The sequence below is a fragment of the Rhinopithecus roxellana genome, chromosome 8 (assembly GCF_007565055.1).
Source record: "Rhinopithecus roxellana isolate Shanxi Qingling chromosome 8, ASM756505v1, whole genome shotgun sequence".
In the NCBI taxonomy this organism is placed as follows: Eukaryota; Metazoa; Chordata; class Mammalia; order Primates; family Cercopithecidae; genus Rhinopithecus; species Rhinopithecus roxellana.
The window spans coordinates 43,848,490-43,866,467 of NC_044556.1; the positions used below are offsets into that span (position 1 = coordinate 43,848,490).

Sequence of the window (17,978 nt, forward strand, 5' to 3'; positions counted from 1 at the left end):
TTTTTGACCTCATGCTAGAGTCTGTCTGAATAAAAGCAGGTCCTTGCTACTAGTCCTCATCCGACACTTTCGAGAAAAGTAATCGGCAAAGTATGTTTGATAGTAATCCATAACAGATGAATTAGACAGTTTACCTCTGCTGGCTAGGGCAATATGGCTTTAAGGGCTGGTCAAGACATTAAACCCAAAACTGTTATGGTTTTTGTCACTCTATGAAAAGTCAAAAGACTTGTATTTAGTCTTGTGTCTAAATTAGGAATCTTAGACATTACTTTCTGTCTTTCATATTCTTAATATCCTTCAAACCAGTTCAAAAAAGTCTTCCTTGCTGGTTCTCTCATTAATGAATTGAAACAAAAATTTGACACAGGCCCGTGATTTTGTTGATGATTTTGCTTTTTAGCTCAAGACATTGTGGTAACTTATCCCATTTCTCGTAACAACCCTATGAGAGAGGTAATTGCTATTTCCATTTTGTACGTGAGGAGACTCAGAAACTCATGTCTCCAAGCAAGAGACCCTAATTAAAACCGGAAGGTGCTCTCTTCTAGCCATTTTCCACCCTGGGTGTGGATGGGACAGCCCTTCCTCACCTGACTGCCTGGCCTCTTTCTCCTCGTCCCCCGTAGGGTCTCTGCGGTCCAGACTGAGGAGCAGGGAGAGAAGGTACCAGATGAACTTCTCTCTTGGGTCACTCGCCCTTGCCCAGAACTTTACCTGGCACACCTCAGGGCCTGAAGGATTGGTAGTTTTTTCCTGGTGTGAGCAATCCTCTAGGCAGGGAAAATCTCCCTATGTATAGAGCAAGAGGATTGGCATTTTGATTGCCCTAAACTATTAGGGGTTGCCCCAGTAATAATTCTGTCTTCTTCCCTGGGCGGAGGAGCTTTCCTTCCAGTCTTAGGAGATTTGGAAATTCGCCTGTGATCTAAAACATTGCTGAATCAGCCACCCATGTACTCAGGGCACCTCCGTGCTGGAATAGTCTGTCTGTGGCCTGTTACCAATTTGACTGGGGCCCCAGTAGCCATCAGTGTTTCTAATTGGAGAGTGATGGCCTCAGTGCAGGTTACCTAGAACATAGACATAAAATCAGACAGATTTTAAACATTGTCAATGGTATTGGAAAGTAGGCACATCATACAATTTACCTTGCCACCTAACTCATGGCTAAATCTGACATGGGCTTTGTACACTTGAACTAGAGACTTTTATAATGACATCTCCCTGACCAGAGTTACACGTGCTCCCGTGGCTAAAATATTCCTTTGTGGGGTATACTGCAGAATACCTGTCACCCTCAGATAGAGCATGCTGTTTTGGAATTTGGGGTCCTCAAGTGTTTGTGCAAAAGCTGGAAAGGCTTCTGACATTGTAGGGTTGCCTGAGATACACTTCTAGGAAGGCATTCTGATAGCTGATTCCATTTTGCTGTCTGTATTCTCCTACCTGGCATAGGTGTACATACCCTGGGAAAAATGGTACCCAGCTTGTCATTGACTATGTCAGTGATAACTAGTGCTACCACCTGGGCTATTTAGGACCAATGAAACTCACTGAATTCATTAGCTAAGCTGGTGATGAACACCTGAACAGCCTCTGATCATCTGCTGGCAGAGCAGAGTGGCCTTTGGTTGTTACCAACACCTCCTGCTACGCCTGAGTAAACACCTCAGGAATTGTACAGACAGGGGAAGGGATCCAGAGGCAGACCCAGCCCTTTGGTTTCAAACAGTGAGGCCATCTGAAGGATCCTTCTTTGGTCTCTTTGCAAAAAAAAATTATTTTAGATTCAGGGTATACATGTGCAGGTTTGTTACATGGGTATATTGCATGATGCTGAGGCTTGGGCTGCCAATGACCTCATTGCCCAAATAGTGAACATAGTACCTGTTAGGTCACTTTTCAACCCTGGTGCCCCTCCTGCCCTCCCTCCTTTTGGAATCCCCAGTGTCTACCTCTCCCATCTTGATGTTGGTGTATACTTAGTGTTTAGCTCTCACTTATAAGCGAAAACTTCTGGTACTTGGTTTTCTGTTTCTACATTAATTCACTTAGTATAATGGCCTCCAGCTGCATCCATGTTGCTGCAAAGGGCATGATTGTGTCCTTTCTTATGGCTTCATAGTACTGACGTATATGACATGTATGTACTATCTTTTCTTTATCCAACTGCCATTGATAGGTACCTGGGTAGGTTCCATGTCTTTGCTAATGTGAATAGTGCTTTGATAAACATACTAGTGCAGGTATCTTTTCCTTTGGGTATATACTCAGTAATGGGATTGATGGGTTGAATGGCAATTCTATTTTTAGTTCTTTGAGAAATTTCCAAACTGTTGAACTAATTTGCATTTCTACTAACAGTGTATAACCATTCCTTTTTTTTCTCCAACCTTGCCAACATCTGTTATTTTTTGACTTTTAAATAATAGTCATCCTGACTTGTGAGATGATATTTCATTGTGGTTTTGATTCACATCTCCCTGATGATTAGTTTTTGCATACGTTTGTTGGCTACTTGTGTTTCTTTTTTGAGAAATGTCTGTTCATGTCCTGTGCCCACTTTTTAATGGGGTTATTTGTTTTCTTCTTGTTAAGTTGTTTGAGTTCCTTGTAGATTCTGGGTATTAGCCTTTTGTCAGATGTATAGTTTGTGAATATTTTCTCCCATTATGTAGATTATCTGTTTACTCTGTTATTAGTTTCTTTCACTGTGTGGAAGCTTTTTAGTTTAATATTAGGTCCCATATCAATTTTCATTTTTGGTTGCATTGCTTTTGAGGACTTAATCATAAATTCTTTGCCTAGAACATGTCTAGAAGAGTATTTCGTAGGTTTTCTTCCAGGATTTTAATAGTTTAAGGTCTTAACATTTAAGTCTTTAATCCATCTTGAGTTAATTTTTGTATATGATGAGAGGTAGGGGTTCAGTTTCATTCTTCTGCATATGGTTAGCCAGTTTCCCCAGCACCATTTATTGAATAAGATTTCCTTTCCCCATTTGTTTATTTTTGCCAATCTTGTTCAAGGTCAATTGGTTGTAGGTATGTGGCTTTATTTCAGTGGTCTCCATGCTGTTCCATTGGTCTATGTGTCTATTTTTGTGCAAATACCATACTGTTTTGGTTACTATAGTCTTGTAGTATAGTTTAAAATTGGGTAATGTGGTACCTCTGGTTATATTCTTTTTGCTTAAGATTGCTTTGGCTATTTGTGCTCTTTTTGGTTCTATATGAATTTTAGACTAGTTTTGCAAAGTTGTCTGAAAAATGACCTTGGTAATTTGATAGGAATAGCATTGAATCTATAGATTGCTTTGGGCAATGTGGACGTATTAAATTAACTATAACAATTCTTCCAATCCATGAGCATGAAATGCTTTTTCATTTGTTTGTGTCATCTATGATTTCTTGTAGCAGTGTTTTATAGTTCTTCTTCTAGAGGTCTTTCACCTCACTGGTTAGATGTTTTCTTAGGTATTTTATTTTTTTGTGTGACTGTTGTAAATGGAATTGCATCTTTGATTCGGTTCTCAGCTTGAATATTATTGGTGTATAGCAATGCTACTGATTTTTCTATGTTGATTTCATTTTTTGAGATTTGCTGAAGTTGTTTATCAGGTCTAGGAGTCTTTTGGCAGAATCTTTAAGAGTTTTCTGGACATGGAATCATATTGTCAGTGAAGAAAGATAATTTGATTTCCTCTTTTCAATTTGGGTTCCTTTTATATCTTTCTCATGTCTAATTGCTCTGGTTAGGACTTTTAGTACTATGTTGAGTAGGAGCAGTGAGAGTAGACATCCTTATCTTGTTCTAGTTCTTAGGCAGAATGCACCCAAAATATACTTATTGAGTATGATGTCAACTGTGGGTTTGTCATAGATGGCTCTTATTATTTTGAGGTATGTTTCTTTGATGTCCAGTTTATCGACAGCTTTTATTGTGAAGAAATGTTGAATTTTTATCAAATGATTTTCTGCATCGATTGAGATGATCATATAGTTTTTGTTTTTAATTCTGTTTATGTGGTGAATCACAGGTATTTATTTGTATATGTTGAACTATCCCTGCATTCCAGGAATAAAGTCCACTTATTTGGGAAATTAACTTTTTGATATGCTGCTGTATTTGGTTTTCTAGTATTTTATTGAAGAGTTTTACATCTATGCTCATCAGGGATATTGGACTGTAGTTTTTTTTTTTTTTTTTTTTGTGCCTTTGCTGAATTTTGGTGTCATGAGGATACTGATTTCATAGAATGAGTTAAGGAAGAGTCCCTGCTTGATTTTTTGCAATAGTTTCTTTAGGATTGATACCAGCTCTTCTTTGTAGATCTAGTGGAATTTGGCTATGAATCTGTCTGATACAGGTATTTTTTTGTAGTTGTTGTTGTTATTGTTGGTAGATCTTTTATTACTGATTCAATTTCATTACTTGTTATTGGTCTGTTCAGAAATTCTATTTCTTCCTGGCTTCCACCAATGTATCCATTTCCTCTACATTTTCTAGTTTGTGTGCATAGAGAGGTTCATATCTCTGAGGATCTCTTGTATTTCTGTGGAATCGGTTGTAATATCACCTTTGTCATTTCTGATTGTGTTTATTTTGATCTTCTCTCATTTTCTCTGTTAATCTAGGTAATGGTCTATCAATCTCGTTTATCCTTTCAAAAAAGCAAGTTTTCATTTCACTGATCCTTTGTGTGGCTTTTTGGGTCTCAATTCATTTAGTTCTGCTCTTACTTTAGTTACTTCTTTTCTTCTGCTAGCTTTGGTTTAGTTGTTCTTGATTTTCTTGTTTTTAAATTTTTTAATTTTTACTTTAGGTGTGAGGTTGGGTTGGCAATTTGAGGTCTTTTTATTAATATCTTCTTGATATAGGCATTTAGCGCTATACAATTCCCTCTTGGGGGGATAGACTAGAGAGGCCGGCAGGCGCACGGGCTAGTGGGCTGGGAGTGGCCGAAGAGCCTGCAGCAGCAGCGCAGCGGACCCCTGGCAAGGAGGTCAACGCTCCTGGAAACTCCGGCGCGCCTCCGCGCAAGGAGCGATGAAGACGGTCGCGCCCCGGTCGCGCCCTGGATAAGGTTCTACTCCAACAGCTGCTGCCTGTGCCGCCATGTCAGCGCCGGCACCATCCAGCTCGGTGTCTGGTACCTGATCATCAATGTCGTGGTACTGTTGATTTTGCTGAGTGCCCGGCTGATCCGGATCAGTATCACTTTTCAAGTTCTTAAGTGGGAGGTGACTTTGAGTTCATGGATGATGCCAATATGTGCATTGCCATTGCGATGTATCTTCTTATGATTCTTATATGCACTATGGCTAATTATGAAGCATACAGGCAACACACAATCGGGATCATCCCATTCTTCTGTTACCAGATCTTTGATTTTTCTCTGAACATCTTGGTTGCAATCACTGTGCTTGTTTATCCAAACTCCATTTAGGAATACATACGACAACTGCCTCCTAACTTTCCCTGCAGAGATGATGTCATGTCAGTGAATCCTACCTGTTTGGTCCTTATTATTATTCTGTTTATTAGCATTATCTTAACTATTAAGGGTTATTTGATTAGCTGTGTTTGGAACTGCTGCCGACACATCAATGGCAGGAGCTCCTCCTATGTCCTGGTTTATGTTACCAGCAATGACACTACGGTGCTCCTACCCCCCTATGATGATGCCACTGTGAATGGTGCTGCCAAGGAGCCGCCGCCACCCTACGTGTCTGCCTAAGCCTTTGAGTGGGCGGAGCTGGGGGCAGCAGCTTGACTTTTCAGGTACCTGAACAGTAGTTCTGTTATTTCACTCTTGAGGTGAGCTCTCTGTGCTTGTTTGTTGCTGAAACGCTACTTTAAAAAATTTAGATGCTAAGTTGAAACCTGTAGTTTTCCTCAACATATGCTTTGCTAGAACACTGTGATAGATTCGCTGTAGAATACTTTCTATAGGATTAGGGGTATAAAGGGCTTCACCAACCTTCCTTAGGCATTGAAACTTCCCCCAAATCTAGATGGACCTAGAGTCAGAGAAGTCTGCTTTTCTACCTGCGGGACCCCAAAGTTGGGCAATTAGTCACATGTTTCTCTCCGTTCCCTCTCTTTTGAAAGTGTAAAATAAAACAAACAAACAAACAAAAAATAGACAGCTTTCCTTAAACCATTCCAATATAGAGAACAAAACCTTATGAAAACAGGAATGCCAATTGTGTAATTGTTGTTCTAATTAGGTAAATAGAAGTCCTTATGTATGTGTTTCAAGAATTTCCCCCATAACATCCTTTTTGACTTAAGTTCAATGACAGTTTGCATTTGGTGGTAAAGGATTTTCTCCATGGCATGACTTAAGACCATTGGAAAGCACCAGGCAGTGGGAGCAGTAACCACCTGAAGTCTGTTCTCCTGCATACCATGTCCAGGGTCATGGGGCAGTGTGCCTCGCCTGTGTTAGAGGGTGAAACGGATATGTTTGGCGCTGCATGGGATCTGGTGCTCCTCTTGTGGATTCACATCCCCACCCAGGGCCTGCTTTTACTGAGTGTTCCGCCCTAGCCTGGTTCAAGGAAGTCATCCAACTGACTTTATCAAGTGAAATTGGGATATATTTGTTGTATATTTGCCTGATGACATGGAAAATGTTTTCCTCCTTCTTCCCCTGCAAAGTACATTCTACTGCTTTGAATTCCAAGTACGCCTAATCACCTTTTAAAATGTAAAAGTCTTCAGAAAAATGAGGATTGCTTTCCTTTTATGTGCTTATTACCTTGACTACCTAAATTGCAAGGGATTTTTATATATTCATATGTTCAAAAGTCGGCAACTCTCCTGTTGGTTCATTATTGAATGTGCTGTGAATGAAGTCTTTTGCAATTAAAATGAGATTTGCCCACAACCAAGATGAAAAAGAAAATCCCGCTTAACACTACTTTTGCTACATTCCAGATGTTTTGATATGTTGTGTTATGTCTCTATTTTTGTATGTGTCAAAGAATTTTTTGACGTCTGCCTTAATTTTGTTGTTTAACCAAAAGTCAGGAGCAAGTTGTTTAGTTTCCATTTATTTGTGTGGTTTTGAGAGCTCCTCTTGGTATTGATTTCTATTTTTATTCCACTGTGGTCCAAGATTCTTGGTATAATTTTGATTTTTTTGAATTTATTGAGATTTACCTTATGACTGAGCATGTGGTTGATCTTAGAGTATGTTCCATGTGCAGATGAAAATAATATATTCTATGGTTGTTGGGTGCATTGTTCTATATATGTCTATTAGATCTAATTGGTCAACTGTCAAATTTAAGTCCATAATTTCTTTGTTGGTTTTCTGCCTTGATGATCTGTCTACTGATGTCAGTGGGGTGTTGTCCCCTGCTATTATTGTGTGGCTGCCAACATCTTTTCTTAGATCCAGAAGTACTTGTTTTATAAATCCGGGTGCTCCAATGTTGGGTGTGTATTTATTTAAGATGGTTAAATTTTCTTGTTAAATAGAACCCTTTATCCCTACGTAATGCCCTTCTTTATCCTTTTCTACTGTTGTTGGCTTAAAGTCTATTGGATCTGATTCAAGAATAGCAACTTCTGCTCTTTTTTGTTTTCCGTTTGCATGATAAATCTTTCTCCATCCCTTTACTTTGAACCAACAGGTGTCATTACGTGTGAGACAGGTGTCTTGTAGACAGCAGAAGGATGGGTCTTATGGGTCTCGTTAAATCGAATTTGCCACTGTTTGTGTTTTAAGTGCAGTGTTTAGGCCATTTACATTGGAGGTTAATATTTGTGTGTGAGGCTGTGTTCCTGCTTGTTTGATTTCTTTTTTTCTTTTGAGTCTCGCTCTGTCGCCCAGGCTGGAGTGCAGTGGCGAGATCTTGGCTCACTGCAAACTCTGCCTCCTGGGTTCATGCCATTCTCCTGCCTCAGCCTCCTGAGTAGCTGGGACTACAGGCACCTGCCACCATGCCTGGCTAATTTTTTGTATTTTTAGTAGAGATGGGTTTCACCGTGTTAGCCAGGATGGTCTTGATCTCCTGATCTCGTGATCTGCCTTTAGCAACCTCTTGCCTGGATGATTGGGATCCTGGGCTAGTCCCTTCTCCAGGCATATGTGAAAAAAAAATCTCAGGACCCCTAACTTACTAAGCCAGAGGGAAATATCAAGCTGGGAAATGGGTCATGCAAACCTGCCCCCCGAGGTTTGTTTCTAAATAAGATAGCTACAAAGATAAAAAGCCGTATACCATCCTTACAATTTGCCCACAAGGAAATTCCTTGTGAGCCTCATGATCCTTACCCTAAAACAGTTCTATTGAATTTCACCCTGGCAGTGTAATTGATAGCTTATCTTCACAGGTGTGGGAAAAATGACAGAACATAAAGTCATCCCTCTGCTCACCCAAGACAAATCCATATCTGATTGCTTCCTCTGCCCTGTTTTTGTGATCTTATGTAAAAATGCAGATTCACTGAGCCAGATGAAGGCATAAGTGACTATTTCCTCTACTCCCCTCCCACATGAAAATTGTGTATTCAGTGAAAGATCGATCAAAGACTCAAAAGGATGCAATCACTTGTCTCTTATCTACTGACACATTTAAAAAGTATTTCTTACTCTTCCCCCAATATCCACTGTTTCTCCTTCAAATATTGAAGCCCTCAAAATAATCTTTGGAGAAAGGCATAGATCTACCTCCTGGGCAAGCATCCTTAACTTTGGCCAAATAAACCTAAAATGATTGAGACTCGCCTTGGTCACTTTCATTGATTTACACAGGCCTGATCATCCTGCTGTGGTGGTGTCCTACTGGGCCTAGTGAAACAAATACTGTCAGTGGCTCAACAATGTTGCACTGAGATTGTGTCAGTCAAGGTGTCACATGGATCTGAGAGACAAACTTTTGCCTCCAGATCCAGGGAGGTCGGTGGGCACATGAAATGAACTAGCTTTGCTAAGGGGGATATCTGGGTTGTGGGGTAGATGGCAGCACAGGTTCTCACATGGCCTTGGCTGCTCAGCAATCTTATTGACCTCTAGGCATAAACCAAGGGCAGAGTGCTTTTGGATGTCCCTCAGCTTTGGTGCGACACGGGTAACGTACAGATGAGACTTAATCCATTTTGGGCAGGTTTCTGAGTCTTGAAGGACCACCTCTCCATGAATCCTGGGCATCTGTTGTCCCTTGCTGCCTCTCAGTGAATAATAAAGTTGCTTTACTAAAACTCACGTGAATGTTCTGTCTTACTGAACTCAGGAACATGGTAAAGTAACCCAGGCATGGCGACCTTGCTTCACACACAGTGATTACCCTACTCCAGCTTTCTAGGTCTTTGTAACAGCCAAGTTGGAAAGTGTGTTGGGAACGCAAAGGGAAGGCTTAGTAGTATTGCTTTCTCCTTTTTTGAAAACCTTGGAATATTTTTTGAAAATTTATCCTCTGCTCCAGTGATGAGCTTTGCATCCCAGAATGACTTAGGAGGAGGTCTCCCTTCCTGTCTCCTTAGCTGCATACAGATCTTTAAGTTGATATTCCATTTGCCAAAAGGAGCTGGTAACCTCATCTGTTAAAACAAGACACCCATGCTGTAAAGTTTGTTCTCCTGGTCTTTTATTAGGGAGAAGCGGAGTAGAGCTAAACCTGAAGGCTGGGCTCTGGTTCAGCGCTAAAAAACGTGCAGGGCACCCATGTGCGGATGGGTGGGGTGGGGGTGATTTTGTTTCAGGCTGAGCAGGAGGGTAAAATTTGAGCTGGGTACAATCTGGGCTGCTCCTGTGGCAGCCAAAGCCACAGGTTTGAAGCTTCTGTTGAGCAACAGAGTACTTTACATAAATTGCCTCAAGATGAATCAGAGATTTCTTCACCCAAGGGCTAAGATGAAGCCTGGACTGATGATAAAACCTTCCTTGGCTCAGTGCCCTTCACCACTGATGGCTTTTTGCTGTAGCTCCACATTCCTGTGCATTGAGGGGTAAGTGCCTTTTCCTTGGGTGGGTTCTTAGGTGGTCCACAGGGTAGTGACTGCAGTGAAATCACAAGGTGTTGGAAGCCACAACCCTCCACTTGCCTGAGCACCTCTGGGGTGACATTGCATTTTGGACCCAAGTAGATCAGCTCTTGTGCTAGGTAGACTCAGTCCCATGACTTAAGAATGGCTAAACAGGGGTGAGCTATGGACCATTTGCAGGGGACATGTGGCCATAGTGCTATCACCTGAGGAAAGCAAACAGCCTGGTCAATCACAGAACCCTTCCCAAGGGTGCTTGAGTAAGCAATACTCTCCAAGTTATACTCCCCGGTGGATGAGGTGGTATGGAACATGGGCAACTGAGGCTGATTCTTTTAGACATTAGACAGTATTATATGTTTTCTCCTCCCCATCCTATCCATACAAGAGAAGTTAGTTCACCATGGATCAAACAGAGCAGAGAGACCACAAATAGATATGGAGGATGTTATGCTTTCTTTAGGCCCTTGATTCAGAAAGAAAGGGGAGAGTGGATGTTGAGGGGTGGGGGAGAAACTGGCGCTAGATCTCCCTTGTTTCCTTGAAGGTTAACGTTAGGCTGGGAAGATGACAAAACTTGAAGAGTACCTGGAGGGAATTGTCAATATCTTCCACAATCTCAGTTTGGACAGGGCATTTTGACACCCTCTCTAAGGGTGAGCTGAAGCAGCTGCTGCCAAAGGAGCTTGCAAACACCATTAAGGTAGGTGATGCCCCTCTCACTGCAAACTTGCCCACACCCCTGCACTGAGGAGAGTGGCAAGGCCTGGCAGAGGATGGTGGGACAACGACTGGGGTGGAGTTAGCCCCAGTTTGAGCTCCCAAAGGATGCTTTGCCCACTGCTGTGGGAGAGGGCCTTTGCTTCCCTCTCTTAATAACTCACTTAAGGCTCTACTCAGTTCCTCTCTCTGAGTCTGTTTCCTTATATGTAAAATGGAGAGAGGCAGGGCACGGGAGGGGTTGAATGAGTGAGCAGAAGAGTACCTTCCAGGTCAAGACTTGTTAATTCCCGGGTGGTTCATGACCATTGTGTCCTCTGTTTTGTTACATTGGATTCTCCAACACAGTGTTGGCTAATGAGTTAATGTGCCTGGCCCTCCCTAACTCGAGCTCTGAGGGATAAGAGGCCTAAGAAAGGGTCTTGTGTGGAGGTTCTGATCTCAAGGTCTCTGTTATCCTTTTTTCCTAGAATACCAGAGACAAAGCTGTCATTAACAAAATATTCCAAGGCCTGGATGCTAATCAAGATGAACAGGTCGACTTTCAGGAATTCATATCCCTGTCAGCCATTGCGCTGAAGGCTGCCCATGACCATACCCACAAAGAGTAGGTAGCTCTCTGAAGGCCTTTTACCCAGCAATGTCGTCAATGAGGGTCTTTCCTTTCCCTCACCAAAACCCAGCCTTGCCTGTGGGGAGTGAGAGTTAATAAACACACTCATGAAAAGTTCTGAATAGTGTCTGTGCACTTCTTTCTTTCCATGCCTGTGGTTCCCAGACTTGATTACACCTTACCCCTGCTCTTCTGGCAGCCTAATCTAGATCCCTTAGAACTCCTGCTCCATTTGTTCATTTGATAACCAATTATTTATTTATTGAATTATTTGTTGAATGTCCACTATTCATTCATTCATTTATTCATTCATTCAACAAATGTTCACTGAGCATCAGAGACCAAAGATACAAAGTCCTTGTCTTCTTAGAACTTGTATATTATTGGGGAGAGGATAGACAATAAATGGATAGACAAGCAAATAAAGATATATTGTATGGCTGGCCCTCGTGGCATGTGCCTGTAGTTCCAGTACTCAGGAGGCTGGAGTGAGAGGATTGCTTGAGTCCAAGAGTTTGAGGCTGTAGTGTGCGATGATTGTGCTTGTGAATAGCTATTGAATTCCAGCCTGGGCAACATAGCAAGATCCTGTCTTTAAATATATATATATATATATATGCAATAATATGACACGATATCATATGACATGATGTGACCATATGATACAATAGTAGTTAATGATAAGTTATATGAAAAAAACTAATGTAGAGAAGTAGAGTTGGGGAGGAAAGGGAAGGAAGGTGATGTTGGTTTAGATGGAGTGGTCAGGGTGTACATTTGAGCAGAAATCTGAAAGAAATGAAGAAGAGTGACTTGCATATGTCTAGAGCCAAGAGTTCCTGGCAGTGAGTAGCCAAGGCCCTTGGTGGGCACATACCTGACCTGCTCAAAGAGTGGCACAGAGGCCAGTATACCTGGAGTACAGTGACTGAAATGGGGAGTGGTGGGGAATATGGGCCTTTAAGTATCAGGAAGCAGATAACAGCAGCTTGTAGATCATGGGGAGGACTTTGGACTTTATTCTAAATGTGCTAAGGAGTCACTGAGGGATTTTGACCAGGGGAGCGAAATGATTCCATTTATACTTTGAAGGATTACTTTGGCTGCTTTTGCAGAGAACAGATTGTAGGGCACAGACAAGCATGGAAGCTAAGAGATAAGCTAAGAAGAGACTCTCCAGGGCAACCCTGTTTAAGAGAAATATAATATGTGTAACTTAAACTTTACTAGAAACTATGTTTAAAAAAGTAAAAGTAAAGGGGAAATTAATTTTAATAACATATTTTGTTAGCCTAATAGATCCAAAATATTATCACTTCAGCTATATAAAACTATTGTTGAGATAGTTTACATTCTTTTCTTTCATTTTAAGACTTTGAAATCCAAAGATTCACATATGACCATGTTTTAAGTGCTCAGTAGTCATGTATAGATCATGGCAACCATATTGGAACCTGAAGCCCTAGATCGTTTCAGAGACGGAATGGGGCTGGACTAGGGTGGTGATAATGGTGGTGACAAGGGGTGGTCAGATTATCAATACATTTCGAAGGTGGAAATTGAAAAATCAAGGGTTACTCCAAAGGTTTTCCCCTAAGACACTGGGCTGGATGCTAGGGATACAGAGATGAAAGAACAAGTCCTTGCCTTAGATGTTCATCTTTGGTTGGGGAAGGCCTGAATCAGGAGGAATCCCCATGCCATGTCATCTATGTTTTGGCAGAAGTAAGTATAGGATGTCGTGGGAGAATAGAGACTGACCCAGCTTTGGGGGCAGGCTGGGGCCCATTAGGCTACCTGAAAGAGTGGACACATGGTCATAAAATTTGGGGCAGAACTTAGAAAGGGGGGAGATGATATAGAATTTACATGTCTGTGGGCATGGGATAGTAAGAAACACTCTCTTTGGTTTTCTTAAAGAAGGAAAGGGATGGAAAGGAGTTGGGAAGAACAAGGAGCAAGAGACCAGGGAGAAGAGTATTATGTCCTATCCAACATAGGGTCGGGGGAGACTTCCCTGACTAGACTCTCCACACTAGTCTAGGCCAGGTTCTTTGTTCAACACTCCCCAAGGACCATGCTGCTCTCCTTTGGTGCTCTTGTCTTCTTTTGTGATTCTGGATCCATGGCCATGATTATTGGTTTAATATTCATCTTCTCTGATGGACTAGGTTGTTAAAGAGCAGGTGGTGAATCACTATGAATTACTAGCACAAGCATAGTGCCTGGAAAGAGGTGGTTGTTTGCTATGGATTGAATATTTGTGTTCCTTCTGAGATTCGTGTTGAAACTTAACCCCCAATGAGAGTATTAAGAGGTTGGGGTTTAGGAGGCGATTAGGTCATGAAGCTTCCACACTTTTGAATGGGTTGGTGCATTATGAAAGGGCTTGAGGAGGCAAGTTTTCCCCTTTTAAACCATCCACCATGTGAGGACACAGTGTTCCTCCCCTCTGGAGGAAGCAGCAACAAGGTGCCATTTTGGAAGCAGAGAGCAGCCCTCACCAGGCACCTGAACCTGCCAGCACCTTGATCTTGGACTTCTCAGCCTCCAGAACTGTGGGAAATAAATTTGTGTTGTTTATAAATTATCCATTCTATGATATTTTGTTATAGTGGCATGAGGACACTAGGACAATGTTTGATAAACATTTCTTAAATGAATAAATGTGTGGAAATCAGTAAGTCTGTAGGCTTGACTCTCTATAACTGGCCCCAGGGAAAATACAAAGAAGTATGGCCTCAGGGACAGGTGTTGTGCCCTGGTGAGAAGTGCAATTCAATCTGATCAGCGGGTCACTGGAAACCTCCCTGTCCTCCAAACCCTGGCTCCTCCAACCAACCACTAAAATCAGGTCTGGCACTGATGGGGAGCATGAAATCAGAAGTCAGCCCCAGTCTCTGTTTAGTGGGACCATCAAGATACCCACAGAAGAGGCAGCAGGGGCATAGCCTTGGGCTCTGGTAGACCCTCCTGTGGCTGCTTCCTCTGTAGCAGGATATTTTAAAAAATAAGAGAGACCAATGGGGTTGAGGAGGATATTTATTAATTATTTAGGTGCACTGGTCCAGTTCGATTAACATCCAAAGGACTGAGCCCTGAACTATGAAATCTGCGGAAGTCACTTGAAAGTCATTTCCACCTTCAAAATGTATTGATAATCGGACCACCCCTTGTCATCACCATTATCACCACCCTAGTCCAGCCCCATTCCATCTCTGAAATGATCTAGGGCTTCAGGGTCCAATATGGTTGCCATGATCTATGCATGACTACTGAGTGCTTGAAAAATGGTCATATGTGTGAGATGAGCTAGAACTGTAATACACTGGATTTCAATTAATTGAGACATGCATTATATCATTTCTTACTTTTCAAGGAAAAACGTGTTTTGCAACTTGAGTTTATCTGTCTAGTGACCTTACAGCTGCACAGCTAGAGAGACAGGGTCTTCATAATGCCTGAGAAAGGAGGAGAGATAAGGCTCACTAGCCACAGAAGAACAGCCAGTTAATTTTTAAGGGACTCCAGCTCTTTCTCTTTCTCGGGGGAACTGGGTTTTCTTACATACAACTGAGTTTCTACTTACACATTCTTTAATTTCTTTGAATTCCTGTTCCACCTCTGGATCTTCTTCAGCAGCAGGGGCAGGCCAGGTGGCAAAATTAAAGAATTTTAGAAAGATTAGATACCCTGCTGGAGGTCAGGCATGACAGATGTGAGGAAAAATGGGAAGGGAGGCTTTTTACTGCAGGAGGGTGGATTTGGCTTTTGGTTTATTTACTGTAAAGCCATGCAGAGACAGTGTATGGGAAGCTGGGATTCAGGACAAGTGACAAATGATGAGTCTTGGGCACACAGGCTTGGGGTGGAGGTTTGCTGACCACCCCCACCAGAGGAAACAACTGCATGTGTGAGATGCAGTTGCATGTAAAGTGTGCGAGAAAGTAGAAGCCTGTGGATGGGGCTGAGGGGAGAGGCTAAAGATGGGGGTGAAGTGGGATTGACAGAAGAGGAAGGAGTGTGTAACCCAGGGAAGGGAGTCCTGGAATGGCTCAAGCCTGGAAGGCTTCCATCACCAAATGTGAATGAGAATGTGAGAGCATTTGGGGAAAGCCCTCCCTCACGGCACAATCTTGGCCAAATCACTTTGCCTCTCGGTCTTTGTTTTCTTTATTTTTGAAGAATTCAAAAGTATTTTAAACATTCATTTTGGAAAGTTTTAGACTAGGTGAATACTCAGGTGCCACCCAGTGTTGGTACTCTGAGAGACTTCAGTTGGAGAGAGAGGAACTTTGCACAGGGTCTAGAAGGAGAACATCACTTAGTGAGAGGGTAGGAAGGAGGATGTCCCTTGGTGCTAAAGAGTAGCAGTCAAGAGTGTGAGGTTAGAACTTATGCTTCTGTGTTCAAATCCTAGCATTGCCACTTACTAATTGTGAGACCTTGAACAAGTTACTTAGAATCTTTAAGCCTCAATTTCCCCATCAGTAGCATGGGGATAATCATAGTACCCCTCTCCCGGAGTTGGTGAGAGGATTAGATCACCTCATAGCACATGGAAAGCACTTGGCACAATATCTGATGCAGAGTAAGCACTCAGCAAACATTAGCAATAACAGTAAGATCATAATTTAGACAGGAGGTAATGATTGTAGCTGACCCACTCTCTGCCACAGCACAATAGGTATAGATTATTTTAAACCAAAGCAGTTTGAGGTTATATTTAGGGGTGGCTTGGATAGTTAAAGTTGACCAGTGTAAGATAAGGAACCAAGGGAAGTTAAGCAATATCTTCCTCTAAAGGCCTTTGAACTAGACCAAGCTGTTCTGCAAACTAGGCCACTCCCTTGATGCACTCATCTTGATTGGGACCGCTTCTGATATATATAGTAGTATTAGAATCTCTTAAAAAAACCCAAAAAACCAACAACTAACCGATGAGAACAAAAGCCCAGCATATTTGCTGTTGTGAAAACACTCACCAACTATGATTTTGTTTCAAAACAGCCCTCTGAACCACAAATTGAACTTGAATCATGGCTAGAAAAATTTTAAGGGCTGCTAACCTTGGTCAAAATCCATCAGCCAGCGGCACCTAAGGACAATGACAAGGGCCCTTGACTTGGAATCAAATGAACTTGGTTAGACTCCCAGCTCAACTGCTTGGCTCTGTGAGTTTGGGCGAGTGGCTTCCCTTCTCCGAGCCTCAGTTTTTTCAGGTATATAGTGTGCTGTTTGCACAAGTGATCTCCAGTCCCTTCATGAATACACAGAGACTAGACCACGTGACTGTGGCTGGTGTCGTGGGAAAAGCAAATGAACACAAGCACTGTTAGATCCACTGAGCCCAGGGATTGGCCCTGTTGTTTCTGGAGGCCCTGTCTCACTGTCACCCCCAGAGGCCCTATTCTCCAGCCACTCCAGAACAGTCTGTAGTTTCTCCATGGCTTTCAAACTTCTTGGGTTTTGCTCCTGTTGTCCCCTTGTTCTCTTTGTCTAAAGGGCCTTTTCATCCCTTCATTCACAAACATTTTTTTGTGTCTGCTCTGTTGCAGACACTAGGCTACATGGGCCCTTCTCTGGCTCTAGAACACCCGCTTATATACCATGGCCCGACTCAACCATCACATCCTCGAGGGACCTCACCTGTTCGTATCTTCCTCATGTATTTCCATCAAGAGTAGACTTTAGGTCCCTTCCAATTTGGGGCTAACCTCCCTCTTCTGCTCTCTGGCTCCTGCTGGAATGATGAGTCTGACGAAGCTGTCTGGGCAAAGGCATTACTGAGTGATGAAGGACACCAATATCCTCCTGAGGGCAAAGTATTGCACATATAGCACCCAAAAGAGTGGCATTGGTGTCCTTTATCACTCAGTAATGCCTTTGCCCAGACAGCTTTGTCAGACTTCCAGTACACCACAAGTCAAGCCATGCCAGCCTGTGCATCAGGCCCTTGGATCTCAGGAGAACGACCTGGGCTCAACAAAGTGGCTATCAGAAGCCCCTGACATGAGAATGGCTAGGTCTTGTCATTTTGACTTGGCCAACACAAGAAGCCTTTCAAGTTAAGATAAAGCAAACTAAAAATTCGGAGGGCAAAAGCCCCTACTTCCTATGTTTCTCTGATTTCTCTTATTGCCTAACACAGGACTGGACACACGGAAGTGCAATTCTTGCCCTTTCAAAACTTAGCATGGGCATTAGTCCAAGCAAACTTTCCTTCTCCCTCCTTCCCTCTACCCGTGCCCCCTGGCTCCCCCCACCCACCCCCACCACCGCTACAGCCAAGAAGACAGCAAACAGTGCCTCTATGTAATCTCAGGGCGTCTTGTGCTTACCATCTGCGTTTCCTTATCTTTTGCCCAGAACATTGTATTGTAGAGAAAATATCTGTTTGGTAATTGTGTCCCCACTGGACTGAGGGCTCTGTAAAGTCAGGGAATCTAGCACAGTATTTGACATAAGACCAGGCTCAGCAGCCTCCTAACTGGTCCTCATGCTCCTACTCTGGGGTTCCCCAGGCTACCCTCCACATAACCACCAAATGATCTCCTCCAGATACATCATATCACATCACCTGCCTGATTAAACCCCTCCAAAGGCTCTCCAATGTATTTGGGGTGAAATCTTTGTGGAGATG

The 17,978-nt window shown here is 42.5% G+C and overlaps 1 protein-coding gene and 1 pseudogene across 1 annotated transcript; both read left to right on the top strand.

Annotated features, from left to right (window-relative positions):
- The first annotated feature begins 1,166 nt into the window (after positions 1 to 1,166).
- Positions 1,167 to 6,141, top strand: LOC104676360 (annotated as a pseudogene).
- Positions 6,142 to 10,555: 4,414 nt separating this feature from the next.
- S100A12 (S100 calcium binding protein A12) lies at positions 10,556 to 11,457 on the top strand. The gene is given in 3 exon segments (XM_030935904.1): positions 10,556 to 10,619; positions 10,621 to 10,705; positions 11,193 to 11,457. Coding segments are annotated over 3 exon segments (276 nt in total). The 5' UTR covers positions 10,556 to 10,569; the 3' UTR covers positions 11,334 to 11,457.
- The last annotated feature ends 6,521 nt before the right edge of the window (positions 11,458 to 17,978 follow it).